The 16,660-nt window shown below is 38.9% G+C and overlaps 1 protein-coding gene across 4 annotated transcripts in view; it reads right to left on the reverse strand.

Annotated features, from left to right (window-relative positions):
- Positions 1 to 16,660, reverse strand: part of MEIS1 (Meis homeobox 1) — a 139,674-nt gene that overhangs the window by 20,709 nt on the left and 102,305 nt on the right. For all 4 annotated transcript variants that reach the window (XM_081254619.1, XM_081254618.1, XM_081254621.1 and 1 more), the window contains exon 9: positions 5,037 to 5,113. In XM_081254619.1, the coding sequence (XP_081110745.1) occupies positions 5,037 to 5,113 (77 nt within the window). The remainder of the gene's footprint in view (positions 1 to 5,036; positions 5,114 to 16,660) is intronic.

Genomic DNA, 16,660 nt, shown 5'->3' on the forward strand with positions numbered 1-16,660 from the left:
TTAATAAAATTACCTCTTGTGTGTGAAGTGGTTCCGTCCCTAGGTGATTCCTAGGCAAGGAAAATCCCTATACACACCCTGCACTTTCATTTTGTAGTTGAATAGGAAACAAATGACCCAGGACTCCTTGCTTGGTGCGCTGTTTTTTCTTTTTACATCTGTTTTCCTTGCTTTTGTGTCATGCCTCTGTTTAGTTTTATTGACAAAACAATCTGTGCCTAATGTTTAAACAACATCTGTAAAATGTATTATTAAATTATGTTGGAAGAAAAAGCAGAGCAATTCTATGAAACCCCATGACCCCCTATTGATTTTTAGATCTCAGAAGTTGAAAGGATAATTTGTGAATGTTTTAACATTTACAGCTACACAGGTACCTATATTTATAGAATCTTTGATTACTTATAAAAGTATTTGCTACATTATTACCATAACTCAGAAAGAAACTTGACCTTTTACAGTTGAATCTGTTTATTATAACAAGGGTGATCTTTTTTTTTTTTTTTTTTTTAAATAAGTTTACATTTTTACCTGCCAGGGGCAGAAATCTCCAAGGATGACATACTTTTTCCCCCCACTGGTAATAAATGGGACGTGATGGCTGAATGCTTTGCAGTTTTGAAGGCAATACATGAAGAAACTAGGAAAATCTGGTATATGTACTAAATCTGAGAACTTTAAGAGCTATGATGGTTCTGTAAAGTGTCACCGCGGAGGTTCGGATGCTCCCTGGAATTTTATGCACCCTATTGATGGGGAGTGACTTCTCTGTCTACATACATACTGTATTTCACATAAACTATGTATTTTGCACCTAAGACCCATTGCCTTCTCAGAGAGGGTAAAGAAGTAATCATGGAACATTAGGCCTTAATGGGAAAGTGTATGATTGAGAAGGGGTAAACAAAGAAACTAACATTTATTCAATACACCCTAGGCTAGACCTCTGCTGAGGCAGGATGTGTCTGAGGCATCCAGCAAGAAAGATACAATGCGGGCACAAGTTTTCATCACATGGAATTCCCAAGTCTGCAACATGGCTGTGAAAACATATAAGGGAGTTTTATTTGACCATTGTACACTCACATTTTCAATATAAAAGAATAAAGTTGGTGTATTCGGGAGAGAAAAGAACCCAGTATTGACTTTGTGTGTGTGTGTGAGTGCACTCTTTCTTCAAAGTTCTACCTACATATTAAAAGACCCACCTAACCATCTAATCCTAAAATTTAAGAAATTTCCACTTAAATGACATTCGACATATTAGTAATATTTTTGCACTGATATAACAGAAGTATTCATCACAACCACAACAACAATGAAAAAACAAAAAGACAAAAGCACCAAATGCTATTATTTATCACTTTTGGCTCAAATCATAATTGGGAGTGAGGGAGGAAAGGAAGAAGAATACATACATTTATGGCACATATTGTATTTCAAAAATTATTATGTTTTAAGTCAAAGTCTACCACGGCATGCTAGACTGAAATATTTAGGCAATTAGTTATGGAGGTTGATTTTTAAAAACATGCAGTTACCTCAAATACTTGGATAATTTAGGTAAAATATTTTTACCCAAATTATTTGCCTAATTGCCTCAATTCTCAAAAAATGTGTTGGCATAGACTTGTCCTACGATGTCTCATCTAATAAATGTCACATTCCATCCCAGAACCCAATTCCTACAAGTACTAATACCAACCATTTTAAGAATACTCTTCTGTTTTTACTGACAAGTAGACCAAATATGAGTTAGAGCAGTTACTTCTTTTAATCCAAGTTTTCTCTTAATTAATCAAATCTGTCTTGTTGTTTTACATTTGAATTCTCCCTGTGATCCCCTCTCCCCGCCAAATCCCATCTGCTTTGTCCTTAGTCAGCCAAGGCAAGTAGTATATATTACTTACGTCAATTAAAGACGCATAAAATTAGTTCAGCGATGGAATGAAAGAATGTTACAACGCACCAAACTTTTCTCATCTCATTTTTCTGTCAAAACCTAACTTCAAGCTGCATCGGCCAGGGTTTCTATGACAAGCTAACAACTGACATGAGTTTATATTTTTCACTTTCATACTGTGTATGTCAATACATTATGCTACTGCCGGTAATTATGACTGATCTACACCCAACCCGCCCTTCAGCATTTATTAAATCTCTTCAACAGTGACTCATAGTTCATACAAAATGTACATGTGTGTTAACAAGCCTTTAAAAATCCAAAAAGGAAGAAATGCATTTTAAATGTTGTGTCTAAATGAAATGAAGGGGAAATGCTAAAGTACTCATGAAGTGTTTTTTTTTGTTTGTTTGTTTTTAATTATTATTTCCAGAATGAAGTAACTTGTGCTTGATGCTCAATACAGGAAAAATATTTACAGGCTGTCAGAAAGACTCTGTGTAATGTTTTTATTACAATAAAGAAAAATGAAAACCACTTGGTAGTTGTGCTTTTTATCTTCAAGTCTGCCATCTTTAAGGTTCTCTCACATCTTGGGTTTCAATACAGTACCGTCTGGGTTTCCCCATTTTTCCATCATATTTCCAACTCAAAGCCCAAAGAAAAAGAAATCTATTATCAGCTCCTTAAAAGGTGAAGGTCTGTATGAAAATTAATATACCATTAAAAACTCACATCAAATGTGGGAATGTCATCATTCACTGAACTTAAGAGAAACAATTTCTATTACAACTTTTAGTTACTGGAGGGTAACTCTCTACCACAAACAAATTTGTTGCAGAGTTGAAACAGTTGCCAAATGCTCAGCAATGAAGTGCAAGCATAGGTCACTTCTAATTCCATACACAGAAGCGAGAGCACATGAACACTACACGGTGCCAGATGAGCACAGAATTGGGTTTACATCGCACGTAATAAGTAAAAGTGATTTTCAAGTTATGTGCCTGTGCAGAATTGAGTATCAGTGTGAAATTTAGGGCAAAGTCTGCATCTTTGTTGAAAAATTATTATCTGGCGTGTATTATAACTTTTTTTAAGTCCTTCCCCCACTCCATTCTTTTTTTTTTTTTTTTTTGCGGTACGCGGACCTCTCACTGTTGTGGGCTCTCCCGTTGCGGAGCACAGGCTCCGGACGCGCAGGCTCAGCGGCCATGGCTCACGGGCCCAGCCGCTCCGTGGCATGTGGGATCTTCCCCGACCGGGGCACGAACCCGCGTCCCCTGCATCGGCAGGCGGACTCTCAACCACTGTGCCACCAGGGAAGCCCTTTTTCCCCCTCTTAATTGCAAAACCGAGGCAGTCTGATTGTGATCACTGTGCACAGAATCTAGGAAACGACAGTTGCATCCAGCTTGGTGTCACAGGAATGCCTGCCTGGCCGGGCAGCCACAGGAAATATCCCATAATGTCTTCTACCTGTGGCAAGCGGCTTGTATCGGAATCTGTTCTCTGGTAATGATGTTTGTGGGTGGAGCTTTCTAGCAGCACTGAGGAGGAAGAGAGACGGCATGTGTGGTAGATCACCTGCATGGCAGCCCCATTGCCTTCCTAAATGTTTAGGAATTTAGGTGTGCCTTCAAAATGGGTGGTCTGTTCTGTAATATCGTCCAGAACAATTTGGAAGACAAAGTTCAATTATATAGTATCCAGAGTCTTGAAAATTAAGATACAGCTGCAGGTAAAAACAGGCAAACAAAAAAACCTCAGCAGCCACACGACTCCTAGTAACACACTCAGGTATAGTATGTCTTCCGTTAGTTCCTGATCCACTTGACTAAAAGGGCTGCAAAAACTGATCTCCCAAGGCTGCCATAAGGTCATAGAAATTGAAAACCCTTACAAGCAATGCTTATGTGAGTCTGTCTGTGTCTTGAAGATAGCGTACTTTGTAAATTAATCCTCCAAAGGCAAATATATTGTAAGTAGCTTGTTATCTCTAAAATACTAAATCGAAGAATACATGGGATTATATTGACAGAAATTACATTTTCTGTAATGGGGCTTAATATATCTGAAATCTCTCCCAAAGGCTCCCAGACTCTAACAGAGAAGGGTCTGTTAATGTAGGTGCAATGGACATCAAGGACAAATTTATTCACCAAAATGGATTAGGCCATGTAATCAGAGATTCTGTAATATTAATCTTTGACACTTATTGAAAAGAAAGAAATACTTCTGTCTGCAAACTGGCATTCTCAGTTCTCCTCTTTCCCCAACCAGGCTTTGGGCCTCTTCTGGATTTTACTTCAAAGAGGATAAGGTTTCCCCCATCATAAACACTAATCTAAAAATATTAGGACAATTAATTAGACAACTTAGCTTTAGAGGAGGTTGGATTTTGATACCCTTCAAATATGACACTAGCTCTGGGTGATTGTATGAACCTGGCTTTCAGCACATTCACAAAGGGTAATAAATCATACGTCCTCAAAGGCTCCTTGCCACACCGCTGTACATTAAGTCAGAATATTGTTGGCTGGTACTTGGTACATAATCTCAGCTTTCCCCCAAATCAGGAGTTCACACATTTATTTAGAAACACTATTGCACAGCTCTGAGATACATCAAGTTTTGAAAAGCTTCAAAGTAGAAACATACATTTTTTTCTCTTTTTTCTATAGGGAGATAAGAAGAAAGGAGAGCCCATCCTGGAATGCATATCCCTAACAAATTTTAACTGAACTTAGTTATTCAGTGAATTTAAAACCTGACAGGTATGTGATAGTGGATTTTCTCGTTTCATAGAAAAGAGGATATCACTCTTTCTATTGATTATTCTTGAAAGTTAAAAAAAAAGTCATAGAGAGATTTACAGAGCCATAGTGAACGTGAATTAAACACTAATATATACTATGCCTAAAATTTGTCAATTTATAAAGGAGGTGGAAAGCAATACACTGTTTTCTTTTCTATACTAGCAAGTGCTCTCACCCACCAGTCAACACTGTGTTCTCACCTTTGGATCAACAAGCCACCAGGGAAAACTGGGTGTGTCTTCTTAATGCAAAACATTAGCTGCAGGTCTCCAGAGGGGGAAGCAGATTGTGTGTAAACACAAAGCCAAATTACTTACCAATTGTTCACTTGAAGGATGGTGAGTCCTGTGTCTTGTGCCAACTGCTTTTTCTGTTCTTCAGAAGGGTAAGGGTGCTGAAAGAGGACAAAAAAGATAGGTTGTGCACGTACACTTTGGATACACAATGTGCACATCACATGTCAGGTGCAACGCTAGGTGCGAGGGATTCAGTAATAGACACATATGCTCTGTTAAAAAAAATATGTGTATTCAGGCAATATTTAGGCTATTTTGTCAATAACTTAAGAGTCTAGTGAGGTCTATAATTAAAGGTAAAAATGCTGAGGTGTGTCACTCTTATTAATGGAATACTACATCATCTAATTAATGGCAGTAAAAGACAAGCCAATTACCAAGATTAGTGAAGTGTATAAATAGCTACTTAGGATACGTGCAGAACCTTGATACTGAGTTTATTCTTTAACAGGTTTATTTGTTGCAAACACAAAATTCAGTAGGATCTTCACTGTATTTTATGGGATTAAAATAACAAGTTCTTTTTGAGCGTACAAAAGTGTACCACTTTGATGTAATATTTTCTAGAACCACAGATTTTTTTTTTTTTTTTTTTTTTGCGGTACGCAGGCCTCTCACTGCTGTGGCCTCTCCCGTTGCGGAGCACAGGCTCCGGATGCGCAGGCTCAGTGGCCATGGCTCACGGGCCTAGCCGCTCCGCGGCATGTGGGATCTTCCCAGATCGGGGCACGAACCCATGTCCCCTGCATTGGCAGGCGGACTCTCAACCACTGCGCCACCAGGGAAGCCCTAGAACCACAGATTTTTAAAGCTGAATCATTTGGACCAACAAGCTCAGCTCAGGTCCCCAGGAGTTAAGCAACTTGTTAACATGATATCCTCCTCCCAAAACACCATGCTGCTGGACGCAAATATCAAAATTAAAGTGGGTGTATTTAAAAACACACACACACACACTATTCATTTTAGCTCTTCTGCAAAGCACAAACAAATGAAATTCTACTAAAGTTGGTTTCCCTATCTGAATGTCAACATATGCTGGGATTCTGAACACAGGCCAATATAAGGTCAAAGACCAGCACATTTTGCGTGCGAAGAAAAAGCCTCAGGAGTTAGAGTGGATACAAAAATATTACAGGATTAGATAATAAAATGAAATCTATACCTTCTTGTAAGATGTTTAGAATTCTACTAAGATTAGTTTTGGCAAGATACTTTCTGTTTAATAGTCAACTATATCTAAATTTGAAATATACATTTCTAAAGCCTGGGAGAGGAGCTGAGGACATGGTTTCCATCCATTGGTGACATGGGCTACTTTGAAACACTGCACCCCAATAAATTCTCCCAAGATAATAATTGTTCTGATAGTCAACCTTCTATTCTCTTTATGAATGGGAAAGGGCACCCCCAACTCTCCATTTAACTGTATGTGCCATCGGAAACTAAATTCTGGTCTATTGAATGCTAATTAACATAGCTTTCAATCTTATTAATAATGTCTGATTAGATGCTAAGAAGGCTCGTTAATGACCACTTCAATGCTCTTACTTATAAGTTTAAATATGTTCTGTATCTATACACATGGGATTCGATGTGTGGAGAGCAAAGATGTAGCCATTTTTCCCATAAGCATTGTGTCTTGATTGTCACTTAATCAATAAATACACAGTTAGAATAAGGCTTTGCTTTCACGGAATATAGTGCCTCTCTCTAAAGAGCTCCAAGTATATTACAGACAGAATGGTAATTAATCCCCATTGTATCCCTCTGAGGGACATAAATAGAATCTATTGTCCCTCCTGTTTTACTGGTGAGGAAACTGGCCAGGGGAAGGCACAGTCCGCAGCGACACGACCTAGGGACATTTCCTGCTTCCCATCCAGTGTCTAAGCCTCATCATGACAGAAGGATATGGCAAACGCCTTTCATAATCTCCATTCCTGTCCCGCCTCAGAAACCTCCAGACCTCTCACCTTGCCCAGCAGTGCGTGCCACCACCCAGCCCTGCCCACTTCCCAGATGGGCATCCTCTTCTCGCCCCACCGCACCCCTCTGTGTGGTGTGTTCTTCCAACACACCAAGCTGGTTCCTACCCTCAGGCTCCTGCTCCAAGGTCACTGTCAGGTCTCAGCTCAAATGCCAAGCCTTAGTCTCCCCACTCTCCACCAGACCACTTTATCACTCTCACACCAGTCTTTCCCCTTTTTCTCCAATAGCAAGCATCACTCTATGAAACACCCGTTCTGATTATTTCTTTCCCTGGTCATGCGTCTCTTCTCACTCATGTAGCATCTCTAACACCCTCGCCTTTCTCATTCACCATCCTTAAAGCCCAGAACTGCACATAAAGAAAACCAGTAAATATCAGTGGAACAAAGGAATGGCTCTGACTTGCCATGATACACAGATACTCTCCACTCAGATGCAACATCAAAATGTATAATAAAATTTTTTAAGCCCACAGGAAGTATAAACAATCCAATTTGAGATCCACAACACGACTTTCCTTACTTCATTCCTAAAAGTGATGTCTACCCACTCTTTTCAAATGAAAGTATATCACCTCCATAATCGGCAGAGATCACAGGTGACAGTCACCCTATTCACCATTATGCCAGTCATCACAGGCAAAATCTCACAATTGGATACTGACCTAAAAGCAATACACTGCCCTAAGGTTTAAAACATGACTCGCACTTCATAAAGGTTTGCCACACAATACAAACCAAATGAATCTTTTATCCTCTGAACTGAATACTGAATTGTGGTTTCATATATAGCAGTTCTATGTCTACACTAGTTGAAGAATTGCACAAAGTTACATACGACCCTTTTAGACTGTATAAATTATGCTGCCATTCACTAACTATGAGACTTTGAAAAAGGGACAACTTCTCGATTTTATCATCTGGAGGTTAGCCAGGCTAGCAATTCTTGAGGAATAAAAGCCTGACTTTGAAATATGCAAATTTTAGCATCTAGCTGTTGGCACTATTTGCTATATAAAGCTGTACACCGATGTACACAAGTCATTTCCAATCTATAACATCTTCTGTTATATGATTTGCTTACAGTTTTGCAGGTCCTCTGGAAATCTCTTTCAGTGCTTTTCAATTGAATTAATAAATACGTCAATGGTCCCTCTTCACTACAGCTGGATGGTGACACCTTTTGCCGTCTTGTTAGTTGTGTCTTAATATTATGACCAGAACTGGATAAAAATTAATATTTATGCCATTTACCTTTAGTTACTTTGAAAATTGAGAATTGTCACAGTCATTTATTTGTGCTGTGTTTTCAAGAGTATTTTTGCATGCCTGTTTGTGAGCAAGTTTTACATGCATTCTGAGAAAGCAAGTGGAATTCACATTTTATTTATGCAAAGGGTGTCAGGAAAATTCTCTTTGGATCATTAACATTACCTGAATCATTATAGCTTCAAAGAGCAATCTATGGCCTGCAAATTGTCAGTGCAAGTTTAGGTTGTTTCTTTACATCATGCAGTTTCTGATTTCAGAATTTAAATATCATAAAATGAGAAAGTTCTAACCGTTTTTTTCTCTGTCACTTTTCATGTGATCTGATTTTAAGTAATTGGAACAAACTGTGCCTAATTTCATGCAGCATAATTGCCAGGCAGCCTCAAGCTATGGCGACCCAGCACTCTGTCTCCATTAAACAATTTTCAGTTGTTCAGGATATTTTTTTTAATAGAAATGAATGAGCCTGGATGAAATTAAATGTCACAATAATCTGGTCATTGTTAAGGGGGCAAAAGGTATCAACAAAACTCCTAAACCTTTGTCTATGGTAGACCGACTGGATATTTTTCTTTTTTTCATAGTTCTTGAACCTGGTGTCCCACAAACTTTCAATTCCCACCCCCCCAAAAAAAATTCCATAATTGCTAGAATCACATGAAAGCCACAACTTTAGGTAGCTAATCCACAGTCAGTCAAAAATTCACAAAGAAGTAGGCTTTTTAACTGAAATCCAATCTGTTTAACTATCTTAAATCCTATGCATCTTTACTAGATAAGCTTTTTGTGGACAGTATGAGTTATTCCTTTGTAGACTTAAAAAAATAAAAATGACTTGACAAAAACCCAACATGCCACAGGCAAGGCTGCTGCGAAAACATTCAAAGCCCAGGTTGCGTTCCGCCCACAGGGCTAGTGAGGCCACGAGAAGGGCAAAGGTAGATGTCATTTTACAAAAGAGAGAAGGACGAGTGCCATATTAGGAAGAAAATGGAAATTCATTCCAAACCATTGCAGCCACAGGGCTAGGTCTCCCTTGCCACTTTCCTGAACACCTCTGCTATTATGGCATCTAAGCGGCAAGGACACTGGTTTAAGAAAGATCGGTAGGTTCTTGTGAAGAAAAGAGGGATTGCACTTGCCAGATACACCAATCAACCTAATCGCTACGGGATATCAAAGCAAATTTGACCACAGTCCAATAGACAGTGACAGGAGACCTCGTCTTTGTTGTGTACATTAGCTTCCTGCCATTATCTCTTAAAAGCTTAATTATTTGCAAACAATTGATCAAGATGGGAATTTGAGAAAGGATAGGCAAGGGCCACTGGGAGAACGGCAACGCATTAAGAGAGTAAACAAAATTACCTTTAGATCTTACAATAAGAATTAATGATTGAGACCGGAGAGCGGGGGCAGTGCAGTAGCTGCAAGGCTTCCTTCTCGAGTGTTTCCCATTTGATCTGCATTAACACCTCAGGAATGAGTGAAAGCCATAAAACAGTGATTATGTATGGGTAAAGCTGACCCTCCCTTCCAACATTAAACCTGCACACATGTATTAGGTGGGTTTCGCTGGGGAGAGAAGAGCTGCTGGACTCAAAGGGAAAACAAGTGGCTTGGGCAGTGGAACCCGAGCTAAAGGCAAGGACTCACAAAACGGTTATTCTGATTTCAATAATCAACACGCTGACTTCTTCCCAGCCTCCTGCTGAAACAGACCCTGCTTGCCACTCTTCCTGTGTTTCTAGATCTGCAGTGTGACTTCTAATAATGACCTCAGACAGCAGTGATGGCTCAATAACCCCATCAAAGAATAAAATGATCCCTAGAGTATGTGTCCTGTGTAACAGAAATAGAGGTTGTCTCAAAAAAAAAAAAAAATCGAGGACTTCCCTGGTGGCACAGTGGTTAAGAATCCACCTGCTAGTGCTGGGGAAGATCCCACATGCTGCGGAGCAACTAAGCCCATGCGCCACAACTACTGAGCCTGCGCTCTAGAGCCTGCGAGCCACAACTACTGAGCCTGCGTGCCGCAACTACTGAAGCCCGCGTACCTAGAGCCTGTGCGCCGCAACAAGAGAAGCCACTGCAGTAAGAAGCCCGTGCACCACAACGAAGAGTAGCCCCCGCTCGCCGCATCTAGACAAAGCCCGCACGCAGCAACAAAGACCCAACACAGCCAAAAATAAAATTAAAAATAAAAAAAACATCTAAAAATAGCTTTCATAAAAATTAAGTCTGAACGGTCCTTTCACCAGCCAGAGAGAATAGGAAGTGACAGAAAGAAAATGGCAACTTTCTAAAGAAAGTTATCTCTGCCCAATTCCAATCTTATATTTTGAGATGAGGACAGGAGGGGGTTTCTGATGTTGGTTATCTGATATTTACAAGTTTACAATACATTGGAAGAAAACTTATTTCTGTAAACAGTCAAACCCACTCTTTCAGATGAGCATTAATAGGAAAAGAGAAACTCTTCAGCACACACAGATGGAAAATGTCCAACCTTCTATCTGAATGATATCCTTGACCAAATGTACCCCTTTCATCAAATTTTCCACCCCTGACTGCAAATGTGGATGCCAGGACAGTGATGAACTTTATCTTATCTACCCTGGTAACCAAGTTTCAATAATGGTCCCTCCCTCTCTGCCTTGCCCACTCTAACAGCTCATTGTAATGGCAACAGAAATTTTGAAAATAATCCTGTACAGAGCTCACTGGTGAGATAATGGAAAGCTACGCTGCCCCTTCTCAAGCCTCAGATTAGTAATTTCTTGTGACACAGAACTGCCTCTCCACCGAAACTGCAAAACAGCTATAACAAAGCAATAGAGGTGGAAGCAATTTTCAAGCAAAATGTTACATGCTATACTTTAAAAGGTATGGGAATAGGTACCGGGAGAGCTGATCTAACAGGAGGAATTGTGGCAACCGTCCAATATCACCCTTATCAAGGCAATGTTCTGTTGCTTGGCTGAATATGTTGGAAGAACAATTTTGGAACTTCTTTTATCCTTTTTTCCTCCAGCCCTTTGCCTCCTCCACAGCAAAGTTTAATGCATTAATATAAATTGACCTTGAGCTAAACTCTGGTATGTGATGGAGAGATACTCCCTTTAAAGAAGAAGAAAAAAATCTACCATATGGCACTTAACCATTGGATCTCTGTGTTCTTTTAAAACTTCTACTGAGTTTTTGTCACTAAGGGAATATTGTGGATCTGTCTAAATTAAAATAACCAGCTATATATGTGACCTCTAAGAGCAGAAGCAGAAGCCTGTTAACCAAATATATTTATATTTGTTTAACATGAATTTTTTTTGCCTATAAAAACTTCTGCCACTTTAAATAAACTTGCAGCCATTTTCCCCTTATGCATTGACTATGAATAGCTTACACTGTGACAATTACATTGATCTAGGATACTTTTTTCCTTTAAAAAAATCCATAATGCTTCACTATTGTCTTTCAGCTTTATGAATTAGTTTTACTGTTTCAGTGAATGCTTTTTTGTCTTCTGACTGCACATTATCAAAGAGACACTTTGTGCCTCTCATTTGCATTACAAAAGCGTGTACCGTGCAGTGGAAGAGCATTGCCTGAATGCATAGCAGTTGAGTCCTGCATCCTCACACAGGCTGGAATCAAAAGAAGAACGGTGAGGTCTGTACGGCTAAGAAGCCAAAAATGTTTGGAGCATCATCAGTGAAGTCACAGGACTTCAACCTCTTTTCTTAATTCTCCACCAACGCTCCTAGATTGCCCAGTTGCTCAAACTAAATGTGCTCCGTTGATCGTTCAGCACTGCCTTTTTCTGAAGCCTAGTCAAGCCATTTTCCAGACAAGCCCTCAGATTTGATTTCTTGTCTATCTAGCAGCAGTTATAAGAAGTTGCTAGTAGAGGTGTGCAAGCAGGAAGGTCAGGTGGGAATCTCTGAACTTGATCTTATCACATGAAAATGACATAAGTGTGGAAGGAAAAATTGAGCACTGGCTAGCATTTCATAACAGTCTTCACTTTTGCACTGAGACTATACCATTCACAGCACTGAAAACATTGTTTTATAGTTAATTATAAGAGGCTTATACTACAACGCCTCGCCTGTCTTACCTATCTGATCTTTTAATTTCTTGTAAATATTAATTAATATAAAATAAAAGCACTAAATAGAAAAAAACAGATACTACATTAAGGGATTTCATAGTCCTTTGTATTGGGGATTTTTTTTTAAGTTGCTTGCAATTCCATTATAATAACTATGTTTAGATGCATTCTTCAGTAGCTATAGATATGTTCCAGGAGTATTTTTAAATATATGCATTAAAGACATAAAATTTAGACTCTAAATTAGCAATTACTTATATCCTCCTCCTAAAAGTATTAAAATTCATGAAGAGTGCTAAAATTATTTTGAACAGTTATGATGATTAATGAACTCCCTGAATATTGATTCTCTTAGTAGGAAACCATGGCTATAAAAGGAAACACAAAAAGGCCAATAAGAAAAACAGGGTAAGAGGAGTAGGGGGATGAGAGTGGGGGTGGGAATAGGGGCCATGCTTCACTTTTGTGTCCTTTCCAAATCATTTTAAATAATAGCTCATTTGAACTCTTACTGTTTGTCAGTAGGACATATGCATTACATGCATTATCTCATGTGCTCTTGGTGACCCCCATGAGTAGGGGCTATGCTTAGCTCCATTTTATAGATGAGGAAGCTGAGGCTTGGCTAGGTCCCAAAACATGAACAAAGGCTCACAGCTACTTAGTTCTGGAGCCAGGTCTGCCCTCCCCTGAGTTTCTCTACTTGGCTACCCTTCCACTGATGTTTCTTTCCCATTTCTCCATTCCCTTTTTTAAGGTAAACATTTTAAAACCAAAAACATATTCTAATGGAATATGAACAAAGTTAACCATTGTGGTGAGAGGTGACTGAATGTTTCTCTGCAGTTTCAATAGCCTTGATCCAGGAAAAGTTGCTGCTTTCCTCTCCTCCACCGCATCCCCACAGCTTCTGCCCTGCAGGCAAATATCAAGGGGCAGGGATGGGGCTGTGAGGTGAAAGTTAGTTCACCAGGACCTTTCCCCAGATTCTCCCTCCAGCAACTATCCAAAGGGACTTTATTAATAGCAGCTTTCTAGTATTAGTAAGAGTGATAGAAGTAGTAATGGTAACACGTATTAAGAAGTGAGGATGTACCAGGCATTGTTCCAAATCCTTCACATGCATTAACTCATTTAATCCTCACAAAAACTTTACGAGGGAGGCTCATAAATTATACCCATTTGATAGATGAAGAAACTTGAGCATAGAAAGGACAAATTACTTTCTCACGTTCACACAAGCATGTAAGTAATAGAGCTGGGATTTGAAACTTGGTGACAACATACAAGTTGAGAAAATTCACTTCCAAATTATTTTGTTTTCCAAATGATGGGTGGAGCAATCCCACTCATTCCTGATGAGTTAATCATGAATATATAGATGATGATTACTACTCATTTTATGAAGAAGCTATTATCTTAATGTGTATGTGTCTACAACTCAGTTCTGTTAATGGAAGCAATAGGAAATTTTGCTACAAGATACAAAACTCAATGGAAACTAATACATCCATCACTTTATTCGTTCTTCTAGTGTTGCTTATAAACTCGAGAATGATAGTAGGTTATATATGAGAACACGCTTTAAGGGTCATAGAAACAAATGCCTGCTCTTCCATCCACCTGCATTACAATATGCCCTAAATTGTCTGCTTTGAAATTAATTGTTGTGTGTTTTTCTACCAATTACTTTCATTTTGTTTGTGATTCTTAATCAAATATGAGTTAGATTACATTTGGAACCATTTCATTTTAGTAGAATACTAATAAAAACACAGGGATGCTATTGCCATTTACAAGGCAACTAGCCCAGCTCTGTGCCCAATAAATATTTGTTGTATGAATGAATGAGTGCTATTGAAGTTAGAGACACCCAAAATGCCTGAACTAGCATTTATAAGTCAATGACTTCAGAGAAACATCAGAAAACTAGCAGCCCCCATTTTAACAACTGTTCAGCCTTCTCACTCAGTTCTACAAATCCCCAAAGCAGTACAGATTTTATTTACTTTATTTAACTGACATTTTTATAATGTTTACTCTGCATCAGGCAATGTTCTCAGTGCTTTACCAGTATTCACTTGTTTAATACTTATAACAAGTCTATGAGATCAGTGTTTTTACCCTGATGTTACAGATGGGGAAACTGAGGCACAGGGTCTAAGTTACTCACAAATAGGATGAAGCTGGGATTTGACCCTAAGAAACCCATGTTCTTCATTCCTGTGCTATTCTGTTTATCTTTTTTAGCATGTATAATTTCCCCCGAAGTTTCTCCAAAATCCGCTCTATGTTGTTGTTGGGTTTATTTGTTGCAAAAGTTCCCTTCCCACTCTCCAACGGCAATGTAATAAAATTCAAGTTCTCCATCTTACAGGACTGAGGAAAGAACAGAGGAGACTACTGTTTCGACATACAGGCTCTCCCCCAAGAATTTCACTGGAGCAATAAAACAAAACAATAGCACACCATCCTGGACCACTTTTCTGAAAAGAAAGTCCATGGCCAGTTTATACCATAAACTCCAGTAAAGTAAGGATCTTTTCCAAACTACATACAGCTCATCTCCGCTATTGCTGAGAGCGTGCCAGCTAAAAGGAGACCTATCCCCAACCTGTAGAACACTTTTCCACTTTAAAAATCAAAGTGAAAGGGTTTTGAAGCCATGAAGAGAAAAGACAAGGAAGATGAAATACAGTGGTACCATTTGGAATGAGACTGTTGACAGTCATCATTACTGCCTTTACAGACACCCTGTCCAGCATTAAATATTGAGGAAAAACCCTTGTAAAAAGAATAAAGTATCCATAAGTGAGAAGCAAAAACCAGTACACTTGGTGAGAAGATGTTTTGAGAGAGAGAAAGCGAGAGCTAGGGAGAGAGAGAGGGAGAATTCATGCTGCTCCCAATATGACTAAAGACCCCTGGAACTGGTGCTCATTCTCTAGTGCTAATTTTCCCACTTAAATTACAGTGCTGGTGTAGCCTCATCTCATTAGAGATCATTGTCCCCAGTAGACAGTTGTGTTTATGGGGGACTCTGGCTGTTCCACACCTGCTGATCAGGTTGCTATGTGATCAAGGCTGCATACAAACAGCAGACTCGAGCTTGCTGGACTGCGACTGATGAGCCCAGGCTAATTCAGGGGTGATTATGTAGTTTACTGGACCACTAAACCTCTTTAAGCTTGTAATTACTGCCTATTTGAGTAAAGAACATTCAAAAGCAATTCACTGCATCATGCCTGCCACAGCTGGAAGCAGGCTGCCAGCAGTCTGTGGGGACGTTAAAATCTACAGGGACATGGATTGAAGCCCAGCTAGCAGACACTGTCAGCAGCACCCGCAGCCAAGTCTATGCACATTCCTGCTCACCTCTCCTGACCAAGCTTACCATTAAAGGTGCCGTGAAAACTACAGAACAGCCATAAAGATGACAAATAACGGAATCAAGTGATACAAACTACATTTTAATGATTTCCCCCTTTGGTAAAGCTAAAATTGAAAATGTCTTTTCACAATGCCAAAGAGAGAGAGAGTATATGCTTTAAATAATATACACCGCTGAGATTTACTGTGTACTTGCTGAAAGTTCCATCCAAAAAAATACCAATTTGAAAACAAAATGCCCACCTTTTAGACTTTCTAAAAGAACTGAGATGTACAGTCATTTGAGATCTCTTCCACCCACTTAGCTTTCATGTTTATAACCTTAGCTGGGAAAATATTGTTTAGCTACTTGATTGACATTTTCTAAGACCACGTGTAGATTTCTGCTGTTAATGAATTAAAATGCTGCTCAGACACCTGAGTGAAATTTACTTTCAAGAGTCAGAGAAGATTTCAGGAAAAAAAATGTATCAGTATTTATCAATGTTCTCATTTTCTTTTGCTGTCACCTTAACAACTGCAGTTCTTTTGTATAACAAAAGTGTAAAACATGCTTTGCATTGCTGTGGATATAATTATTACTTGTCTCTAAGTAACAAAAAAAAAGACTGGAACTTAATGAAGGGGGATTAAGTTAATTTCTTTTTTAGCTAACAGTTTCCTGTCTCTTAAAATGCAGACCTTGATGAATATAATGTTCAGGGAAGGAAAATTAAGCTTTTTATTTCACTAAAATCTCCACTTTGGAATATTGATATTAAAATATTAAGATGATGTTTATTCTTTAAAAGTATGTAAATTTGGTATTAAATAAAGCCACAGAAATCCTTTCTGACTACTCCATCCAAAGTCCACAGATCCAGGGGCTTTATGTGTTATCT

Source organism: Mesoplodon bidens (assembly GCF_964165515.1).
Source record: "Mesoplodon bidens genome assembly, chromosome: 14".
NCBI classification, from domain to species: Eukaryota; Metazoa; Chordata; class Mammalia; order Artiodactyla; family Ziphiidae; genus Mesoplodon; species Mesoplodon bidens.